The sequence below is a fragment of the Pteropus alecto genome, unplaced genomic scaffold (assembly GCF_000325575.1).
Source record: "Pteropus alecto unplaced genomic scaffold, ASM32557v1 scaffold25, whole genome shotgun sequence".
Classification (NCBI taxonomy): Eukaryota; Metazoa; Chordata; class Mammalia; order Chiroptera; family Pteropodidae; genus Pteropus; species Pteropus alecto.
Genome location: NW_006441955.1, coordinates 19,430,826 through 19,454,053, shown reverse-complemented (window position 1 = coordinate 19,454,053; position 23,228 = coordinate 19,430,826). Strand labels below are relative to the sequence as shown.

The 23,228-nt window shown below is 34.0% G+C and overlaps 1 protein-coding gene across 1 annotated transcript in view; it reads left to right on the top strand.

Annotated features, from left to right (window-relative positions):
• The window catches only part of NEGR1 (neuronal growth regulator 1), a 773,362-nt gene that overhangs the window by 736,182 nt on the left and 13,952 nt on the right, over nt 1–23,228 (top strand). The window contains exon 8 of the mRNA XM_006919323.1: nt 10,927–10,937. Coding sequence (XP_006919385.1) covers nt 10,927–10,937 — 11 coding nt within the window. The remainder of the gene's footprint in view (nt 1–10,926; nt 10,938–23,228) is intronic.

Below are 23,228 nucleotides of genomic sequence, written 5' to 3'. Positions count from 1 at the left end.
TCAATGAGAAATTTCAACATTTTAGTTATCAAAGGCAGAAATTATTTACAAGCCTTGTAGCAATATAGATTTTATTTTAACAAGAAAGCTTATTGAAGTAAAACAATTAAGACATTTGTGGAATTTTGTATAGTGAAATCATCGAGGATTATCTTTGCAACTCTGCACTAGGAGAATATAATGGTACGAGAATGTCCATTAAGTATCCAAGTAGATACTTAAAAGACTAAAATAAAATAATATATGTATGTGAGTGTGTGTATGTGTATTAGGAGTGGTTTACAAATTGGCACAATTTAACAGTTATCAGGAAAGAGTTTTTTCCCCATAGTAAAATTACAGCTGTTTCAGTGTAACATGAAAGACTGCCTCATGATGTTTCAGTGGAATTTATTCATTCAATTCAGCTGATAATTTTCAGGCCCTACTGATGCTGGGGATAGTGTGTGGGTGTAAAAATACATAAGATATGGACCTTGACCTGAAAGAATTCAGTCTAATGAAGATTACATGTTCAAAAATAAAATCACACTTGGGACTCATTTTTTTTTCCAGAATTACATACTAGAATATAGGATAGGATTGTTGAATATTTTGAATGGCCATAATCAATTTTAAAATATATTTTCAAAGGAACTTTAAATACTTGGTTGTATAAACCTAGTAGTGTACTTTTCACACAGTCTCTTCAAGAACAAAGGCAGAGGTCTGGACATTTCTATGTGCATAGTATTGGCCTCAAGATCAATAGACAGGCTGTAGATTGAGTAAATATTGCACCTACTATGGAATCAGTAGAGTTTATTGGGTGCCTCCTGGTTCCACTGGTTCTTTCCTGGAATCATTTCTTTCACTGTAGAATAAAGAAAAGATAAAAGATACTCAGAGTTTTGTTAGAACAGTCCTAGAACGGTTTAAGAACTTCAGCTGTTTAGAGTTCCTATCTTGAACAAGTATATCTGACCTATCTAAGGGAGCTCTGAAGTACTCGGGTTGGAAGAAGCACCTTCCAAGTGCCCAACTGGTGTAATTGATTAGAAATGAAAGGTTATTCCTGGCCTGGAGGAGAGGAGGTAAGAATTAGACTGCTCTTTTAATTCCAATACACTAGAGGTTAGACTGGATCAAAGATTAAAAAAAAAAAAATTGAAGACCATGAGGAGGTCACTTTCTTTTAAACATATTTTTCAGTGCTATAAACATTACATAGTCATTAAAGATTATCTGGAAAGTGTAGAAACATAAAACAAGTCACCCATATTTTCAACACCCAAAGATAACCATTATTGACACTAAATCCACTCTTAGTGTTATATGCTAATAGTCCCTTTTGAGAAAATGTTTGTCATATTTTAGTTATGTACAGCATTTACTATTTAAATGATACATCACATCCTACCATAATATGCTACAGATTTTTCTCTGCATTGAACTAATAGCAGAAAGATATCTTGATGGTAAAAAATTATATTATATATAAAATTCTAATAAGTTTCTAATTTTTTTTTAAATTATATTTCAGGCTTACATTAACCAATAGAAATAAAAATAAAAAAGATAGTCTAGACTGAGATGACCATATTCAACAGTGTGCTTCCAGATTTGGAGTTCTGAGACGTGGATTTGAGTCCTGAGTCCCTTTAATGATTGTCTAGTACCGAGCACATCAATGAATCTCCCTGAGCCTCAGTTCTACAAACTATAAAATGGGGTTAGAGGAATAAAGCTTGCCTTAAAACATATGAGAATTAAGGGTTATAATGTACATGGCGTTGTGTTATAAGCCTTAAGTTGCTGCTCAAGTGATGCTGGCACATAATTTAGTAAGTTGAACTTAAAATTTACCTCTTAAATTCAATAACTAAAATTGAATCATACTTCTTTTTACCTGTCATTGTATGTTGGTTCATAGAATCTAACTTAAAATCAGTACTACCAACAAAGTCTGTCTTCTAAGTTTAAGATTCAGAGGTGATTTTGATGCTCAGATTTGAACATCAGTAAGGTGACTCTTCTATCTCAATAACAGCCTTAAATGCAGTTTTATTTTTCCCATGAAAATGATTGTCGAAAATTTGCAAAACTTTTAATGTAGGTACCATGGAATATAGTTTTAGTCAATGTAAATAGCATCAAACCAATTTATTTTAGCAATTTCTAATCAGGCTAGCTTATATTGTGAAACAATACAATTTCCATTAAGACTTAATTACATTAAGTCTTTCTCATATCTCTCCCAGCCTTGATATTGCAATAGTCAGTATGAATTCTGCTATGATCAGGGTTAGAGTTAAGGGGAGCCAATGACTGTATGAAGTATGTAACATCTACATCTCATGGATAGTGTGGCTTATGACATGATGCCTCCAGGTGAATCATAACAGACTAGGTATAAGAGCATTATGCCTTCAGACTATTCTTGACAGTCTCATGGTGCTCTTTGATAACTCAAATAAATTTCACAAAGACATAGCATCAAAACATATTATAAACCTCTTGAAAGGAAAAAAAAAATGAAAAGTAATGAGATTTTTATCCTATGCCCTTTTATTGTACAGTTGTCACAGAAATTGAAGATTTCAGAAAGCTCTTTGTGATGTAACTTACAATGTTTACTATGGTACAGTTGGAGCCAATTGTATAAATTACATCTAAGTTGGAGAGCACCTTAACCTTCTTTGTGTTTTTGTCAGACTGTGTTTGTTGTAAGCCTGCCCTGCATCCATTGGGAGACCTTGCCCTACCACCTGCTTTCAGAGTTTTCTACTTCTAGAATGTTACATCATCTTCTCTCATCTCTCTCAGCCTCTTCTTACCAAGGACTTCTCTTATCTGGCAGGGTGCAAAAAATAATGGCTTTTTTTCTCAGCAGGCACTATAAGACATCTCTTTCTTCTAAACTCTGTTAAGCCTCACTTCTATCCTTTCACTACTTCTTTCAACACTGACTAAAGGTATCAAATACTAACATTTCTAAATAACCTTTCAGTGACCAGTAAACAAGGCCAGGTAGACAAAAGAAAAACGTTTACACTGTTCTCAAGGGTCATATTGTTCTTTCCCACAGGGTTCTTGTTCAGACCCAGGAAAGTATCAAAAAATGCAAGTTTGTTGTAGAATTTTCTTTTCCAGTCCCCATGCAAATATATGCCTTTATTCTTTATTTTTAATCACTTTATGGTAGGAGACATAATTTCTGCAATCAAATTTTGTTGATATTTTTGAAGTATTTTGAAAAGGAAAAAAACTTACAGAAAATAATGGTTTACTCATTTACGTGTTCAATAAATATATACCAACACTTTGTTAGGCCCATCCTAGGCAGTATGAACACAAAAATGAATAAGACATTAGTCTCTGCCTAAAGCTTCATAGTTTCTTAGGGAGAAAAATATTTAAACAGGGAGATAAGTATATGTTTTGTTCAAACATTTTAGGAGCACATATGGTAGAATTAGGAAGCACATATGTGTTTAGGAAGATCGGGGAAGGCCTTTCAAAGGTGTATGAACCAAGATTTAAAGGAGTCAGAATTGGACTGGCAGAAAAAAATGGGAGTACTCATTCTAAATGCAGAAGGACACCACCTCCTGGCTGTTCTGGGAACTGCAAGTAATGCCTGGTGATTTGAGGAAAGGCAGCAACCACGTTATCCATGGCCTTCTTTGCTGGACCAAGGGGCTTGAATTTTATCCTAAGGCATTGGAATGTTTTAACCCAGGATGTGATCGACATCAATGTACATTTATAAAGATACTTCTGGTAACAGAGAAGAAGCTAGATTATGTAGTGATGGAGCAGATCCTGCAGGGATATTAGTCAACAGAATGGTCTCCACGGAGTCACATATAGTGAATGAAGAGGTTGTGGTATAGAAATACTGAGTATGAAATACGCATACTCATAAAGTCAGTAAAATGTAATTATTTTTATTTTCTATGATCTTCAAGTCTTTTGAGTATTCATTTATATTCAAAATTGAAAAAGGTCATATTTTAAATACATGAAGTTAAACAATTAATTACCGACTGAAACACTAGGATTAAATTAATTTGATGGATAAAAAGGTAGAACATATGTTATATAGCCTGATTTTTTAAATCATACCCTTGGGACAAAATTTCTAAATGGAATTTGGAAATAAGATGCTGATTAAATAGATCCTTCTATTTGAGACTTCATAAAACTCGGACACACAGTGTATTTTACTATGATGAGTGAGTAAAAAATAAACAAACAAACAAATAAATAAATAAAAATGAATAAATCAATGAAGATAATATTAAAAAGTGACAATGTCTATTCAATAATATGACACAACACATAATAAAAAGTGAAAAGGCAAACTATGGTTTTGGAGAAGATATTTGTAATATATATATCAACAAAGTGCTCCTATCTCAAACACAGTTTTTAAAAATCTTATAAACAATAAGATTAAGACTGACCATACAATAAGAAAATGGATTAAAAAAATGTGAATAGTACTTCACGGAGAACACATCCAAATAGTCAATAAATGTATCAAAAGGTACTTAATGTCATTAGTCATCAGGCAATAAAAATTAAAACCACAGGTCTATAGCCATGCCACCCTGAATACGTTCAATCCCATCTGATCTCAGAAGGTAAGCAGGATCGGGCCTGCTTGGATGGGAGACCACCTAGGAAGACCAGGTGCTGTAGGCGTCAAAAAAAAAAAAAAAATTAAAACCACAATTTGAAACCTCTCCAGACCCATCAGAATGACTAAAATGAAAAAGACAAAAAGTGCAATGATTGCGTGGGATCAAACAAACAGGACTCTTAAACACTTGGGTGAGAGTGTAAACTGACACAGCCATTTGGGAAAACTGTTAGACATTATTAAGTTAATCTGGACATATTCCTACCCTATGACATAGCAATTCCACTCCTAGTTGTACTTATAGAAATGAGTGCACATGTTCACCAAAAGTTATATACAAGAATGTGCAGACTATTGTTATCTATAATAGCTCAAATCTAGAAAGAACCTAAATGCCTAGCAACAGAATAGATAAGCAAGTTCTGTATTATATTTATACAATGGAATCTTATACAGAAATGAAAACGAATTACAGTTATACACAATATCATGAATGAATTTTGAAAACATAATATTGAGTGAAAATAAACCAAACATAAAAGAGTATATAGTGTCTGATGTTGTTTATTTAAAGTTGAAACATTGCCACAATTAGCAGCCAGTATAGCGATTATTCTTAAGAATTGGGATAGTTACCAGAAAGGGGACACAATGGCCACAGGGTTCCTTTTTTTCCCCCAGCTTTATTGAAATATAATAGACAACTAGTTGCTCATATATACATTGTAGAATTCAATGAGTTTTTTTTTTTCAATTATAGTTGGCATACAATAATGTATTAGTTTCAGTTTTACAGCATAGTGGTTAAAGATCTATATAACTCAAAAGTGGTCACCACACCATATCTAGTACCCCTTGTCCTCCTTACATATTTTTTACAACATTGTTGACTATTTTCCTTATGCTACACTTTATATCTCCATGACTATTTTGTATCTATCCATTTGTACCTCTTAATCCCATTGCCCTTTTTCACCATCACCCCCACCTCCACCCCTGGAGGGGTGCTTTTTGATCTGAATGCTGGTTGCATGGATATATTTTCTTTGTGAAAATTCGTCAAGTTATAGGATTAATTTTTATGCATATTTCTGTTCTATTTCAATTAAAAGTTTACATTAAAAAGAAAAATAAAATAAAGTAATATGAGTAACTAGTTTCTATTATGAATGTACAACAGCCTAATATTGTCATCTTTAATTAAAATCTAAACATGTCGACTAAATCCGTAGTCCCTTAAATTGGTCATAGGGATATAATCCATGGAAAACATGTCAATTTTGAATTATTTCTCCTCAATAGTATTGTGTACAATTCTTAAAAATCAGTCTTGTCACAAATAATTCATCTTCTCAAAATAATGAGCACATTGCAGAGGATTGCCTCCTGATTTTATGAAACAATTTGCTACTTGATGACATTTAAGAAAATACAGCTTTTTCCTCCTCAGAACAACACAAAACCTCCCCAGCCTTTTTTTTTTTTTTCCTGAGATGGTTGTCTCAGAACAAACTAAACAGAAATCTATTTGGTACACAACTGATTTGAAATGCCTTATATTTCCTCTTCCTCACGGTTTTCTGTGAAATGATTTCCAATGAGTTCATCTCAAATGAGGCAGCTTGACTTCTAGTAAGAAGGAAAATATCTTCTAATGTGGTCATAGACGCTCTAAAGGCCACATAAAGTCCTTAATACTTATAGCTCTTTACAGCAATAGGATTTAAATTTTATATCCTGAGTTGTTTGGATGACTTTAAAAACAATAGTAGTGTTCATTTTAGTGCTATTTGACAATTCCTTACAAAAGGATAATCTAGTAAGCAATGTAAAAATATAATGGAGAATTTGAAAATAAAGATATGATATATTCTCTTTTCCTTCTTTTTTCTTTCTTTTTAATTCTTAGAACAGAAAGCTAAGAAATTTAGTGACAGAGATTTTATACCACAGAATCACATTGCAGAGAGCATTTAATAAATGTCCTTGGGAATATCCGGTAGGTCATATAACTATGACTATAACATTAGACCTGACCATTAGACTTCTCCCATGCAGATTTCCATCAGGGAGCCAATTGCTTGCTAAAACATAAGAATAAGCATTTTGAGGCTTTCTGTTTTTATTTAAAGCCATGTATATTTCCTAAGTCTTATTCTCCCAGTATCATAAATCAAATTCTTCTCATGTCTACAGTTAAGATTGAAGTTTTTTACTTTGAGAACTATACTGAAGTCAGAATGCTCAGGAATCAGTGTGTCAAACTCCAAGAAGATCACTTACCTTATTCAGTCATTATTTCTAATTCATTTTTTATAGTTCATCAACCTTCTCTTCTATAGCCATAAATCCTCAGCTAACTTCAAGTGCAACAATATTTAGAGATATTTATTTCTAGGGCTCCATAGAGAATTTCAAATTTCTCTCATTACATTGTCCCATTATCTATAATCTTTGCTTTAAGATAGTTTTCATAGCCTCAGTTAGTTTTAAAAAAATGCATTGAAGCTCTGTCTTAACCTTGAGTTTGTATTTCCTCCTTGATTTATCATATTTTCTGAGAAAGCAAGGTTTAAGCTTTTCCTCATGATAAGTCATTAACCTCAACTAGAATTTAAATGGGCAACTTGTAACATCAAGCTTGGACACCCCAAAAGAAGATTATTAGTATTACTTCTGTCATTTCCAATTTTGTTTGGAAGCCAGGAGTATTTGTGGGAGTCATTTTGACTGTACATTAGATTTGCTCATTGTGCATGTACATGTTTATGTGTTATTATGTAGCTCTCACCTAAAAATGTAAATTCCATGATGGCAGAGATTATGCCCATTTATATGCTTGAGCTGTGATAACTCATGCCTAGAACAGTGCTTGACACATAGTAGCTACTCAAAATATATCATTTGAGTCTGTGAATATTATTGTGTCAGGATTTTTGTGGCTTTTCAGACCAAAAAAAAAAAAGCCTTATATTGTAGTTTGTACAGCATGTCATTTGAATACTTACTGCTTTTTGATGGAAATATATTACCCTCTAAACCAGGGATTGGCAAACTTTTTATGAAGGGCCAGATAGTGAATAGTTTTGTCTTTGTGGGTCTTATGGTCTCTCTCACAAATACTCAGCTCTACTGCAAGGACTTAACTCTGCAATAGTAGCACAAAAGAAGTTACAGACAACATGTAAATGAATAAACAGACAACACGTAAATGAATAAATAGGCAGCCAGGCTACCCACCTCCTATTTTTATATGGCCTTTCAGCTAAAAACGGATTTTAGATTTTTAAATGGTTTTTAAAAATTAAAAGTCCCATGACACTTGAAAATTACATAAGATTAAATTTTTAGTGTTCAGAAATAAAATTTTATTGGAACTTAATCACGCCCATTGATTTTGTATTGTTCATGAATGCATTTGTGCTCTAATAGCAGAGTTGAGTAGTTGTAACTATTAAACAGACTTTTAAACCTTTAAAAAAGAGTACTGGAAATAATAGTTAATTTGTCCTTATGTTCTCTGATTATAATAATTTCCATATCTTCAAGACATATAAAATGTTCGAAACTTTAGGTTTTAGAGCTGGGCTTCCTATAATTAACACAGTAATGATACTAAGAGAAAGAGTAAGACATTACTCCACACCTGCTGGTGAGACTCTGTAAATATAGAACACAATTCTTAGTTACTGATAATTATTGATTCAAGAACTAAATGCATAAATGATGTCCACAGGTGATGTTAAAGAGTCACAGAAATCAGTAGGGCTGGGTTTCTCATCTCTCTATTAATTTACAACAACAAATTTTTACTACAAAAACTAAAATTAACTTCTAATTTTTATCTACTAATACAGTTAAAGGTGCTAACGAAAAATCTAGAAAATCTGTACATCAGTTAATCAAGAGTTGGCTATGGATAGGCATCTTCTATAAACTGTAAACATCAAATGAACATTACTTAAATCTATTATAAAAAAATTAAGCTAATGTATGTTTTTCATAAATTATTAAAAAAACTGTTAGCATTAAGTGAAATATTACAAAATATTTAACAAAAATATAAGAATGTGATCTTTTTCCAATTAGAATGTGAACTTTACAAGAACAGGCACTGCATAATTTGATGAAAAATTAACGAATGATGCTGACAATGCCACTTATTCATTAATTCATGTATCCAATCAACAAATATGTATTGATGGCTATTCTGTACTAGGTAGGTGCTGTGGGGCACAAAGATGTATGAGAAACTGCCCCTCAGAAACACTTTTTGGGGGGAGATAACATTTAACTAGTAAAAGTGGAACTAATGAAAGGTTTTAATATAAATTCAAGATACAGGACATTCCAAGGAAATAACGGCTGGGACAGTTGTGGGGAGGAATGGATCATTGAAATCTAGAGTAGTCAGTGAAGGCTTCCTGGTAGAGGAGAGACTTACAAAGGAATTTCAAGGGTAAATAAACACTCGGTAAATATTGATGCGTAAATAAAATGTCTAAGATTTGCATAGCTGAAAAGAAAGAAGGACACAAGTAAGTAAAATTGTCAGCTTTCTGAACCCTGTTCCTAGATCCACACACCAGAATTTTCAAGATAAACATGTATCCACTCAGTGGCAGAAGTCATCGATTCTAACCCTCCTTTACCTGCCATCTGAGCTTTTGAGTGTCCACATATCAGACTAACCTGAACACCGCAGGAGGCTGAATAGAGGTGGGGAAAGGAACATAGGATTTCCCTGTTGAAGACCCTTTAATATCCAGAATGATTGTCTACAATAATCCTCAACTGTTTCTGACAACTTGTTTCTATCAAAACAAGGTCCAATAGATGATTTCTAGTGTTGTCTCAGAACTATCCCAAATTTTTGTCTGAAGCTTTTCCAGCTATGACTAATTTCCATTACCCTTGCCTACTGCTCCTACAGTTTTAAAAGGTTGCTAGGATTGTGCCACGTGAGGTTGAAATGTCTAATTATTTAATAACAGCCAATTTTTCCGTGTTGCTTATTGAAATTAAAGAAACAAATAATATCCATTTTTAAGTAATTTTAAACTATTTCAAGTATTTTCAAATCCTTCATATTTGAATGTTCATGTAACATGTGGAGTTACTATTTGCTAATGCATTTTAATAGGGGCAATATTTTATTCGAGGTAAATCATGGAAATGTGTTTCTTAACATGGTAAATGAACACCTATTGTTTTTGTGATTCAGTTTCTTTTATATGATGTAATCATCAGCAATTTTTTTAAAATATTAACTTAAAAATGACATGTACCTATGTGAGTTACCATTTAATGTATTTAGCAAATATCAACCCTGTGCTAAGCATGGAGAATATTCAGTGTTAGATCATTTAGATTTCCATCTTTAAGGACCAAAAAGTACGAAAGATAAGGGCAGAATAAAAGACTTTTTTTTTTGTAATTTTGCAGGGGTTTCCCTCATCTGATTGGATTGTCTTTTTTGTAAATGCTTGTTGAAGACCCTTTAATATCCAGAATGATTGTCTACAATAATCCATATGGTGTTCTTGGTGACATAGGAACACCTGTAACCATTATCTTTTGACATATTTGACAAAAACACCGAGCTTTTGCTTACATAGAAGTATCCAATGATAGATAATACAGATTCCCATCAGTAAAGAAGCAAAAAATCTAGTAAAGGTGATAACATGTATTCAGACAACTATGATATAGAGCAGAATGGAACTGCTTAAAAACTGATGATTACTAAATATAAAATCCTATTGCTAGAGGATTTTCTAGAGGACTCTGAATTCTCTGACCTCTGCTCATCTCCCCAGCTTCACTTAAAGCACTCTTGCTCATCATTGTTCACCAAGTTCTTTTGATGCCCAGGGTCAGAACTGGCACAGTGTAATTTCTATCTCATGTCATTGGCTAAAGCAAGTCTCCTGGCTGAACCAAAGTCAGGAAGCAGAGAACATAATACCTATAGTGGGAGGCCTTGAAAAGAACATGGCAAAGGGCACGAATACAAGGAGGGTTAAAGGATTGGGGCCGAAAACACAACCTACCACACCAGGTTATATGCGAATTTATATGATTTTGTGTTTTTCTAATTCCTGACTCTTTTCTGTACCCAGCCACACAGACTTCGAAATAGTTGGTATCCTCACTTTACTGTTGATTATTACATGTCTTCCAAGAAATGTATTCATTTGTAATGACCTAGAGAGCTTTGTAATGACCTAAATTTCGGCACATAGCACCCTGTAAATGCTAACTTTTAACTAACTGCTTTATCCCATTTCAAAATACAGGTGCCCAATATGTTTCCATGATTCTGATCTTATGGAAGCATTAATATTCAAAACCTTACTAAACTGCTCACCTGCATCAGCTAAACTAATTGAAGCTGTAGAACCAATCAAAAATAGACACAACAAGACTTTATTCTTTCAACTCTATAAATATGACATTTCTAATTTTCTTGACAGAAATAAAGACCTAACACAGTGCCTCTCAAACTTCAGTGTGCATTTGAATCACCCGGGGCTCTTGATAAAATGTACATTCTGATTCAGTACGCTGGGGTGAGGCCTAATATTCTATATTTCTAGTAAGCTCTAACTGATGTTAATGTTATTGGTGCTCAAACCACTCTGAAATGGCAAGGGTCTATTGGATTTAGTGGTATCTTTTTCTGAATAAAGTATCCATGGGTTTGTAATAACTGCATTTAAAATAACGAAAAATGAACTTGACATGTGGATTATTGTAGGATTTTTTTTTTCATATATCAGAGACCAGCTCTACTTTTGTGTGCTGAAAAAGAATAGAAATTATAATTTGGAAACAACTCTGTAATCAAAATAAAGTCATATGAATCAAATAGCAACTACTTTATTGCTCTACCACAGGCTCTGGTTGTTGGCAAGGAATGCAGAATTACATCTGGACAACTAAATTAGATCAATGTGCATGAGAATTTCCTGATAATTCAGTATTTCTCACTTCATAGTAAACCATCAATTGTCGCGTTCATGAACTGACAAATGTATTGATTTACTTGGAGAATAAGGTGCAATGCATTTTGGATGAAGACACTTATACACTCAAAAATATTTAGTGCTTACTAGGACATGACATGGTGGTAGGTACTATAGGTAAAACAATGATGGATGACACATGACACCTATTCTCCATAGGCTTACAAACCAGGGAACAGAAATTGATAATCGAATAACAATAAAACATTGCAGGAAGCACTAATTTCCTTAAGAAATGAACAGAAGTGCTAAAGAATTCTATAGAAGGAAAAAATAAGAATCTCTCAGCCAGAGTCTTGTTCAGGACTTTTAATGAACTATGGTAAGGTATGCAAATGGCATCAGTGTTAGGTGGAAGTACTCAGTATATTTTAAAATTTATTGAAGGAAATATAATATGGTAAAATTTCATTCAAACTCTAGAAACACAACCAATAAATTATACTCAGACTTTAACTTTTACTCCTATCTGAACATTTTTCATTTGGCTTTCTCTGCGTTTACTCCTATAAAATGAGTTGATCTTCTAATACATAGGGCCCTACTTAGAACTGATTAAAGCCCTGTATAGCAGTTCTTCTAAAAATCATTGTTTAGTTCAATGTCATTTCATTATAACATTGATAAGAAAAAAAAAAAATGAATTCCTGGCCGGGGCCACTGTCTGTGTGAAGTCTGCATGTTCTTCCCATGTCTGCATGAGTTTTTTCCAGGTACTGCTGTTTCCTCCTACATCCCAAAAATGTGCACCCTAGGTGAATTAGAATGTCTAAAATATCCCAGTCAGAGTGATTTTGCAGGTGGATTTGAGTGCACCCTGTGATGGAAGGGCATCCTGTGCTGGGTTGATTCCTGCCTTGCACCGTGAGCTGCTGTGACAGGTTCCAGCCAATCAAGACCCTGAACTGAAGTAAACGGACTGGGAAAGAATTCTCTGGCTAGTTTTTATTAATCTTTCTTAAATGTATATATAGCTCACATTTATTTCAATGTATAATGTTAGAAGTGTTTTGAGGTCATTATTTAGAAGTTCAGTGTTGTTTTCTTGACCAAAAATATGCCATAGTAACTTAACTCCTGTTTATATCAATTAGCCTATGGCAAAATTGTTTTCCTTATACATCATTTGGTTAAAATCTCAGTTCCAAGAACTTGATGACATTAAGTGGAGACTTACTGTATGGTGCTTGAAAGACATGATTAATTGGAGTAGTTAAGAGAAGAATAAGAACAGTGATAGAAAATAGAATCAGGAGTAAAGATTTTAAAAAATCAGATATGGGGATTTGCACTCGGAATGGAAACTTTGATTTTAATGAGAATTTTAGACTAAGGAGAGTGAACATCTATTTGCTGGTCAGGGCAGGACAAAAAGAAATAAACTCCAGCCAAACACATAAGTAAGTACCTCTCCTGACTCCTGCAGCCTGCTCTTCCCGTGAGCGCCCAAGAACAGGCAAGTTTCCACTGCTCTGTCACTGGCCAGGGACACTTGCCAATCTTTCAGATCAGCATATTCAGGTTCTGGCCATCATAGCACCAAATGGGGCCAGGTGCTCTCTCAAGAGTTCCTGGCCCCATTTCACTTGCGATAGTCTGTGCGAGATGGCTAGGTTCCTTTGACAGCCAGAATTATGAGCTTGGATTGAGACCAATTCATCACAGCATCCTAATCCAGGGCCATCTTTTGTCTGGTGCTCCAAAACAGTACAAAATACTATTGTGCCTAGATACTTTTTCAACCTAAAACAAAAAACAAAAACAAAAACAAAAACAAACAAACAAGCAAACAAAAACAAAAAACAACAAGAAAAAACCCTTTTTTTGTTGCCCTGGAATTGGTTCTTTGTCCTGGGATGAGAAGGCAATTATGTTTGCTTAGAGAGTTTATTCAGCACACACATACACACACACACACACACACATAAAGTGTTAGGATTCATCAGATTTGAAGTATCATTATAAACTGATAGAAATGCTTCACAATAAGGAAATATTCTAGGAGTTTGGGTAAAAGTACAGATATATATTTTACAAGAAGCTGGTCCTAGTACCGCTGCATAACATTCATTAATTCTTGGTGCATAACCCCAGATATCAGAACACCTGTTATTTTGCTATTTGTACACCACCAAGCTCAGCAATTTTTGACTAAGAGCTCATAAAGAATATTTATGCATCCTCAAATCTATCCAAACAGTTTACATGCATTGATCTTATTGCTATCGAAACTCTCAACGAGCATTATAATTTGGTAGGTTGCTGGTCTGAACCACAAATTGGCAGCTATTGCTAATAGCAATAGATGTAAGAGCCATGTCCATCAGGGCATGCAGCTCTTGTGAGAAAGTCTCTCCAGATGAAAAGTATTGCTATTAATGAGAATTTTTAAGAAGCATCTGAAAGGCAGTGTTGCTTTAAGAACATGTTCACTATACTTCTTCCTCCTTTGACTTAAAGAAAATCATACTTCTTTTTCTTGATGCCCGACCTGGAGAGCTCTCTTTGCCTGAAATTTATCATGAGCACTAAAGATACTTCAAACAAATTTATTGCACAGGGAAGTTTTGGGGAAGTGTTGAGCAACTGATAAAACATATGTCTCACTTGGGCTATTCTTGTGGACTACTAATTTGTCTCCCCAGCTTCCCACATTGCCTCATCTTCATCTACTCTACCACAAATAGCCTGAGTGATATATTTAAAATTTGTCAGTTTTTTGCTCAAAATCATCTAATAATAGCTTTCTGTTCCACTAAAAATAAAGCCCAAAGTCCCTGCCATGGCCTGTGTGATATTGTCCCTGGTTCTATAACCTCCTCTCTCACAATCACTCTCTCACTGGACTCTTCTACTGTATTCTAGCCATTCTTATTTTATTTCTGTTTTTAAAAACACCAGAACATGCTCCTGCCTTGGGGTCTTAGTACTAACTGGTCCCTCTGCTTCATATAATTTTCTCTCAAATATTTTTTATGGCTCATGTTGTTACTCTATGTAAATCTCTAGTCAGAAGTCTCCAAATTCCTGACTATACATAAAAAAGCACTCAGCTCTTTTTATTTACTTTCTATTCTCTTATCCTATTTTATCTTCTTAACACTTATTATCTACAACCTGAGAATTGATAGATTGATTAATTTTTCTCCTTTGTCCTGCCCAGATATTAGGGTCTTGATAGCAAGAAACTTGTCTGTTTACTGCTGTATCCCTAGTGCATAAGTAGTACCTGGATAATAGTAGATGTTAATAAATTTCTGTTGGACGAATGGATGGGTGTATAATTGTACAAATGAGTGAATGAGTGAGAGAAAAAAAAATTGATCTTTTCTTCAGGTAAAATATTTCTAATATAGAAGTGTGGAATTTCTATAGATCTTTTCTTTTCTGAGTATAAATCAAAATGATTAATTCTTCTTTTAGGGCTACAAAGTACCCTTTTGCCCCCAAATTATTTCTGATATCAGATAACATAAATAGAATCCTAGATAAATTTAGTTAGGTAAAAAGAATGCCTGATTACATTTTGACTTGACGATGACTTTAAAAAATTCAAAAGACAAGAGAGTTTTCTAATCAGACAAGCTAACTATAACACTAGTTTTAGAGCTGACATTTTATAGCCACAGTATGAAATATTAGAAACAATGAGGAGGCCTGATCATGAATGCTCTTCAGAAAGGCCCTGCATAGACATCTTTCATCTCTTCTTCTATTATTGTATGTTTAACTAGGAAAATTGGAAGCTCAATACCATTTTTTACTTTTCCAAACTGTACTTTTTTGTGTATTTTAATATTAAATAAACTGAATTCGTGATTTAAAGCTACATCATATGCTTTTTTTTTTTTTTTTGCTTTCAAATCAGTATTTGTAGGTTTTGAACACCTCTAAATAATGCCAGGGAATATGTATTTATTGCCTGAACACAAAAAATAATTGCTCTTATCTTTATTCATATGTGGAGAGTCACCGCTATAAAAAAGCTATAAGACACACCGCTTCTTAAAATTTAGTAATATGTATGAATTATACACTTTCTGTATTACCAAGCTGAAATTTAAGTGTTTTATAAGCAACTATGTTCCAAATGGACTTTGGCACATCTGGATAATCTAAGAGTTTTAGAGTGAAAATACAGTATGACTGCTTTATCTTCAAAAAGATTCAATTTTGTTTTTGAAAAATCTAAAACACAAACTTTAATTTTAATTAAAAATAAGGGAAAAAAGGCACATTATATCTTCCAATTACTTATTGAGCTCCAAGACAAAAGAATAGAGAGCTGCAGAGAAAGGGTGCATTAGGGTAAATCCCTAGGAGGAGGAGGCAGGTCAGGAAAGGAGCTGAGGTTTGTAGGAGACCAAAGAGCAAATAGCAGAGAGAAAAAGTAACTTCTAAGCAGGAGTCAGGAGCTGCCACGGCCAAAGTTTGCCAGAAGGTGCCAAAAAACTAACGTTCAGAAATGAGTTGCCAATGTGGTTTAAAAAGACATTGTTTCCTTTGATATTTCAGTACCAAACCATGAACGGTGGCCCTGCAATGGTAGGTAGGTGGGACTTGGCACTTGTGTGATATTTTCTTGGCGTTTGCTTTACCCGCCCTACCAGGCAATTAGCATTCTGAGAAGAGAGACCAGAGTTGGCCAAGGGCCTTGAACATACAGTAGGCACTCAACATACTTTGTTGAATATTAAATCTAAATTATCCTCGCTCCCATCCCCAACAGTGAATCTTTCATAAATTTAGCCTAGTTAACCCTCAAGATGTATTTTCATTTAAAACAAAATACATCTCTTAAATATTTCTCTTACAGAATGACTTTGAACTGAAAGCAAATACAAAGTTTCCATCTGAAAACTATTTGGGGAAAGTTTTAAGCATCACAAAGCAGTGGTTTTTAAAATGGAAGGGCCTTCTCAACCATTCCATAGTATGTCATCCCTACCGTGGTGTTATAATTGCCGCTTTTTGTCTGGCTGCAGAATAATGAGGTATGGATAGGTCTAGGACTGGCTAGAGAGCTCCCAAGATGAAAACAAAATGGTATGCACTGTACAGTGGATCTAACAGATGGAGAAAGGCTCCAATGGATGGCTCTCTGTTCAAACTGCTTCAGAGGCCACTGGCTCTGGGTGATTTGGTTCAGGCTATTAACAGAAAGAAGTTTTACTCAGCCAGTTTTTCATCAGTAAGGATTTTATTGGGCGATCTGTTGAGCATTTGAATTAAAAATGAAATGCAATTTATACTTTGCTTAATCTCACAGGCTTTTTTGTGTTTTAATTTTACCTTAAAAATAATAAAAACGTCTTTGGTACAGTGTATTGTATATTCCTGACTTGCGAAATATTTCATTTAAATACTGGGTAGTAGAAATAGATTGTTCACTGATAATAGCATGGCTGTGCTTACCAGTATCAGCAGTTCTATTCAATGTAGTTTATGGAAAAAAAATTCTAAAATTACCCAGATATTACCTCTTAATCATAGAACCAAAAAATTATGTTTTTATCATGCTAAGGTTTCTCCTTATTTCATACTGGTTTGTTTGTGAAAGAGAAGTCTTAAAGAAGCTCTATTTATCACCTAAGCTATAAGTGATAAAGATTTTTTAAAGTACCTTTCCTTTTTATTTGAGAAACTCCAAAGGTAGTTTCATTTGTTTGTTTTTAATGGAAGCTCTTACTCTAATGTTTTTTAACCTTTGTATTTTTTGCTTGTCTCTGAGGGGCAGCACAGTAAACTGGTTAAGAGCAAAGATCTTAAAACCACATGGACTCGGTTAAACAGATCTCCAGCACTATATGTATCAGTTTTCCCATCTATAAAATGGGAAAAATAATATAGGCTGTTGTGAGGAGTAAATCAACTTGTATATGCAAAGTTTTCAGAGTAATATGTAAACATTGTAGGTCTCTGTGAGAATCAGCTATTCTTATTATTCTGTTCTAAGTCCCAGAGGTCCCCAAACATCTAAATTATTTCTTCTCTTTTAGCTATGTATTTCACCGATAGCACATTGATGTTCTATCCCCAGCATTTGAAATTATTAAGGCTTATACTCAGTGCCCAAGCACTATAACTGTTTTATAGATTAAAAAAAAAAAAAAAGACAAGTCATTTTTTGTGTGTGTGAGGCTTTGGTATGAACAATGTTGCTACACGTGTGCTTTTTAAGATGGGGCTTAACACAGATTGCCTTTACAGCAGGTGTGAAAACCTCCACAGGCTAAACATGCACCTCAGTTTAATGTCATCACGCCAAAAGGGCAAGCACCAAGAGCTGGCATTACCATTCATATTTTCAGCTGTCAAAATACAAGAGGACCTTAGCATTATCCTATAAACACATATGCTGGAGCTCTTCCCCTCCCCGCCCATAATTATAATTCTTGGTCTTTCTTTGCCTTTTTTATAAGTGTCTATGTGTGCCTCTGAAGCATTGGTATGTATGAGGAGTGTATGTGTATGTGTATGTTGTCAGTCTGTGTGTTTTTATGTATGGTTACATAGTTCCCTTTAAGCACATCTCTCATTATTATTTTTCCTACTCTGTTGAATATTCTTTTCATATGGCTAATACTATATTGAAGTGCAGCATTATCTCTCCATGTCATTGTCTCGGTTTATCACTTAAAATTCTGGAATATTGGAATGGGGTATTGACTTATTTTACAGTTGACACAATTCTTTAATATAGAACCCCAATTTATATTTTATTGCTTACCAAATTTATTGAACACAACTCATTTATTCAACAAACACTTAAACTTACTATATGTCAGGAATTGGAAATAGAGTTAGTTTTTATCATTCTCATTTTTAAAGGTGCATGAAATACTATGCATCTCTATTAACTAAAACATAGCTAGTAATTTAAATATCTTTTAACCTATTGATTTATTTTCCTTGGTCAATTCTTTATAGAAAAAGTAAAGGCTTTTCTCTCTGACTCTAAACACAAAATAAGAAATTATTGGTGAAAGCATATATGAGATTAAACATATATTTACAAAAAAGACTAAGCTATGTTAAAATAAATGCAAAACCATGACAGGAATGAACTTTACTAACTTTAACATCAAAGGATTTTCTTTTTTGGAACAAAAGGAAAATGAGCACTGTCCATCCTATTGGCATGACTTGGGATGCTTATAGAGTTTGCTTTCTCTCACACAGGCAAAGCAGATTGTAGTCTGGGCCATACAGGGGGATTCTATGTCTACAAAAAAGAAAATCTCTGAGTCTGGGCTCGGATAAATAAATACCCAACTACTTGCACATATCTCCATGCCTTTGAAGACTCAAAGCTGGACATATATACTGATGCAGACATTTTTTGGTGAACTTATAAGATAAACACCAGTTGTTCAAGCAATGAACTTAAATAGGCCAAGAGGAGAGAGGGTAAGAAACAGTACAAACTAAGGGATAGATGAAGAACTTCAACATGGCTCTGTATAGGCTTCCTGTTTCTCATTGGCATTTCTTTGATATGTGATTTTCAAAGCAGGTGCTATTCTTATTGCAATCACATTGTCACACTCCATTATGAGGAAGCAATTAAGCCCATAATAAGTTAAGAGGTGATGTTTTGTTTTGTTTTTTTTTTTAATTTCACACAATCATTGATTTGTTAGCTTTTGAAAACAGATAGGAAATTTTCAATTACACCCTGCAAAATACCTTTTTTCATTTTGAGTGTTTGAAAAGCAAATGTATCTTGGATCCAGTGCTTTTGTGTTTACAAATCTGGATATGATTTAGTAAGCTTTAAAGAGATAGCAAACGCATAGTAAGGAAATCAGATTTACATAATTTTCTGCTTGCTTACAGAACACAGCAGTTGAGATTATCTTTTACATTTGGGAAGACTGTTTTAATATGATAAGATGAAATACCACCTACAGTACACTTGATCGTGCTAGTTTGACTTCTTAAAATAAATTACGAGCTGATTTGTCATAGCGATTTTTTTTAATATACAAAAAGTAAAGCTGACATACTTTTTTTCACTTGTGCAATTTCTCCATTTAAGCTACTATTTGCTACTTACCATGCATGAACGGAAGAATAGATGGGATGAACAAAGCATGGGTTTTTGTTGTTCCTGCCATGTAAAGTTAAAGCAAATAAATTGCACAGAGCAAAGAATAAATGTAGAAATAACCTCAATCTTTTTATGTAGATGAGGTGAAAAAGCAGTCTCCTTTAGAATTGCTTCTTTAGATTATAATAGCAATTTATGTTAAAAGTCCTACTCAGTAGGAGAGAGTGTGTGTACCTTTTTCCCCACTGGAAACACAATTAGATTGCAACCTTGGGGAAATAAGATGAGGTAAGGGGTTTACTCTTTTATCTTCTACACATTTTGTTTATTCACTTGTTTGTTTACTGACTTTATTTATATATTCTTGCAACTTCAATGCTTACTGTAAATAATGAGTTGTTATAGTCCAAACATCTTTTAGCTGTAGGAGTTCGATTGCTAGAAAAAGAGGAGACTGCTCTAAACCAAAGGACTCCAGAGGCAGACCCACTTAGCAATCATAAGCTTCTGAGGACTGTTTGATGTTTTTTGTCCTGATTTTTGCTTTATGTTTTGCTAGCATCATGCTTGACTAAGCTTTCCATCACTACCTCTAAATTCTATTTGTCCAAATTTGCTATGGTGCCTATTTTCCGTATCATCTGTGTTCATTATTTGACCACAAAGGAGTTAGAAAATGAGCACCATTTTGTGCTTACTAGGATTAGTTATTCATTGATAAGTGTTTAGCTGTAGACATTTTACATTTAAAAAGTGTGTGAGAAGTACACACACAGCTTCTGGTCAAGCTTTCTTGCAGTATTCTGGATAGAGATTACATAGATGTACATATTATCTCATTCAGGGCTCAGTGTGGAATTGGAGTAATCTTAGATTTATAAGTGGCTCATGATTATTTCCTTTCAACTCAGTGGAACAATAGTACTGACCTCCTGGAGTCTCTGATTGGAGCCTTTGTTTTTATTGTTTGCAAAGCTGAGGGAAGGTTTGTAGAAAACACAGAGAACAGATATAGCGTAGGATTACAGAATGTCTTCTAAACAAAAGCTTAAATTAAAGATAGACAAATAAGTTCAAAGGGAGATTTATTTGAAGTTATAAGAGAAATTCTTCCTTGCCAAATATTGCTGTTTTATGTGCCCCGCCTCCAAGACCTCAAAATAGTCCCCGCCCACTGCAAAACAGCCTTTTTGTAACTAAGAGAACTTTTTATATGTGCCATTTGTTTGATGCTCAATCATTCCATCTCGATGTGTCTTTTGGTTTGCCATTTCTAACTTTTGTCTCTTTAACCTTTGCATTGCTTTCAACAGTGTATGTGATGTGTCCCAGCATGAAAGGAGATCGTTGATTGCATTAATTTTCTATTTCTGTGAAACAATTATCAGGACTGTAGTGGGTTAAAACAACACAAATTTGTTAGCTCACAGTTCCGTAGGTCTGAAATGCAATATGGCTCAACTGGGTTCTCAATTTCTGGTCTTGGAGGCTGAAATCAAGGCATTTACAGGTTCTGGGGAAGAATACACATTCAGGTTGTTGTCAGACTCTAGTTACTTTTGGTTGTGGTGCTAAGGTCCTCATTTCCTGATGCTACGCTGCTATTTCTAAAGATCACTTTCATCCCTAACGCAAGGGCCTCTCTGTCTTCAAGCCAGCAACAGCAAGTCAAATCTCCCTCTGGGTTTTAGTCTCCAACTTCCTCTTCTGCCACCAGTGGAGAAAACTGCCTGCTTTTAGAGGACTCATGAGACTAGATAGGTTCACACAGATCATCCCAGATTTTCAGGCCAACTGACTTGGGACTTTAATTACATCTGGAAATCGCTTTCACTGCAGTCCCTAGATTAGTGTTTGATTGATCAACCAGGAAATTGGAATCTTGGGAGATAGGGGGTTACTTGTCACACCCAGGTACTAAATATTTCTTAAATGAATCCACAAATGCATGAACAAATGAATAAAAGAGACACTTTTAGAAGTCATATACCTCACCACAACAATTTCTAATAGATGAAACTGAGCTTCTAGGTGAATAGAATTTGATTTTACCTGAATAAGTTAATTTTGTGTCATTGAACTTCACCTTATGAGTTGATTAATTGCCTGAAGAGATACCTTTCTTTGTTTAACAAATGACAACAAATTTAAAAGGGACTTTTTTTCATTTAAAGACCTAATTATCGCACCTGAGAATTATTCCCTTGAATCAAATAGCTTTTATAAACTGATTTATGCATTACAAAGCATAGTCACAAACATTATCTCCTCCAGTACACACAGTAACCCATGGTTATTAATAACCCCATCCTACAGATAGAAAATCGAGGCTTATAATACTTCATTATTTTATCCAAGGTCTTAATTCTTTTTTTAAAAAAATCTTAATTCTTTATACTAAAAATTTTCTAAAAGTAATTAACTTTGCCAAAAAGAGATGGGGGGGGGCGGTCATAAATCATAATGCTGTAATCAAAGAATTAAAGGAAGACTTTAAAAAAAAAAATAGCACTGCGGGCAGTTTTTTACACCCTTACCCAGATGTTAGATAAATACATCTCCTTAGGAATTAAAATAGTCATCTATATCAAATAGAAGAGTCAAATTTTTCCACTATTATGTTATACCAGTGAGGAAGGACTTCTGATCAAGCTCTACCTATCAGTGAAGCGATGAAAAAAGGTAATGTTTTCAAATGAACAACGTGCCATTAAATTTGCCTCTAATTGGCACTTAAGAAATAGTGACATTCCATTTTTTTCCTTTCCGGGTTTTGTAGTTTTCTCTTATTTTAAAATACCTTTTTGAATCTATTTTCATAATTCAGTGATCTGGAGATAAAACCATATTTATTGACTCAAGATTCTTTTTCTATAACTTAATAAACCCAAATGCAATTCAATGGTATAAAATACATTTTAGGATGGATATTTAAAAGATAATTGGAATTACTAGACTGATTAATTTAGTAAACATACCTAGGAGTAGAAAAAGACTCAAAATGTCCAACATGAAGAGATGTATTTGCAACCCTCTTTTCATTATATGTCCATATTATATGTCATTTCATTGTCAGCAAACAATAAAATAAAGTTTTCCATGGGTTATTTTTATATAACTGCTCAGCCCAGATTTAGTCTGAGGTGTTTTTCATAGTCCTGAAAGTGACTTTGAGCTTGACCTAAGACCCTACATTTAGTACTGGACTGTGATATGTCAGGAGAATTGTCATCTTGTTCTTTATGAAATAAAAGTGGCAATATAGCTATCTTAAGGAAGAAAAACACTCAAAAACCATTATGACAAATCGGGAAATATTGAGCTAGTCAATTCGTGCATTTCATTGAACAATCTGAACCATACAAATTTGAATGACGCTTTCAATACACAAATAAGCCAGTTCAGTAACAATAGACACTGCTATTGTATATCAGACATTATGCATAGTGCAGCCAGCTGCATCAAAGAGATGGAGAAACTGCGATTTGTTTTCAATGTTAAATTGAAATCTAAATATATA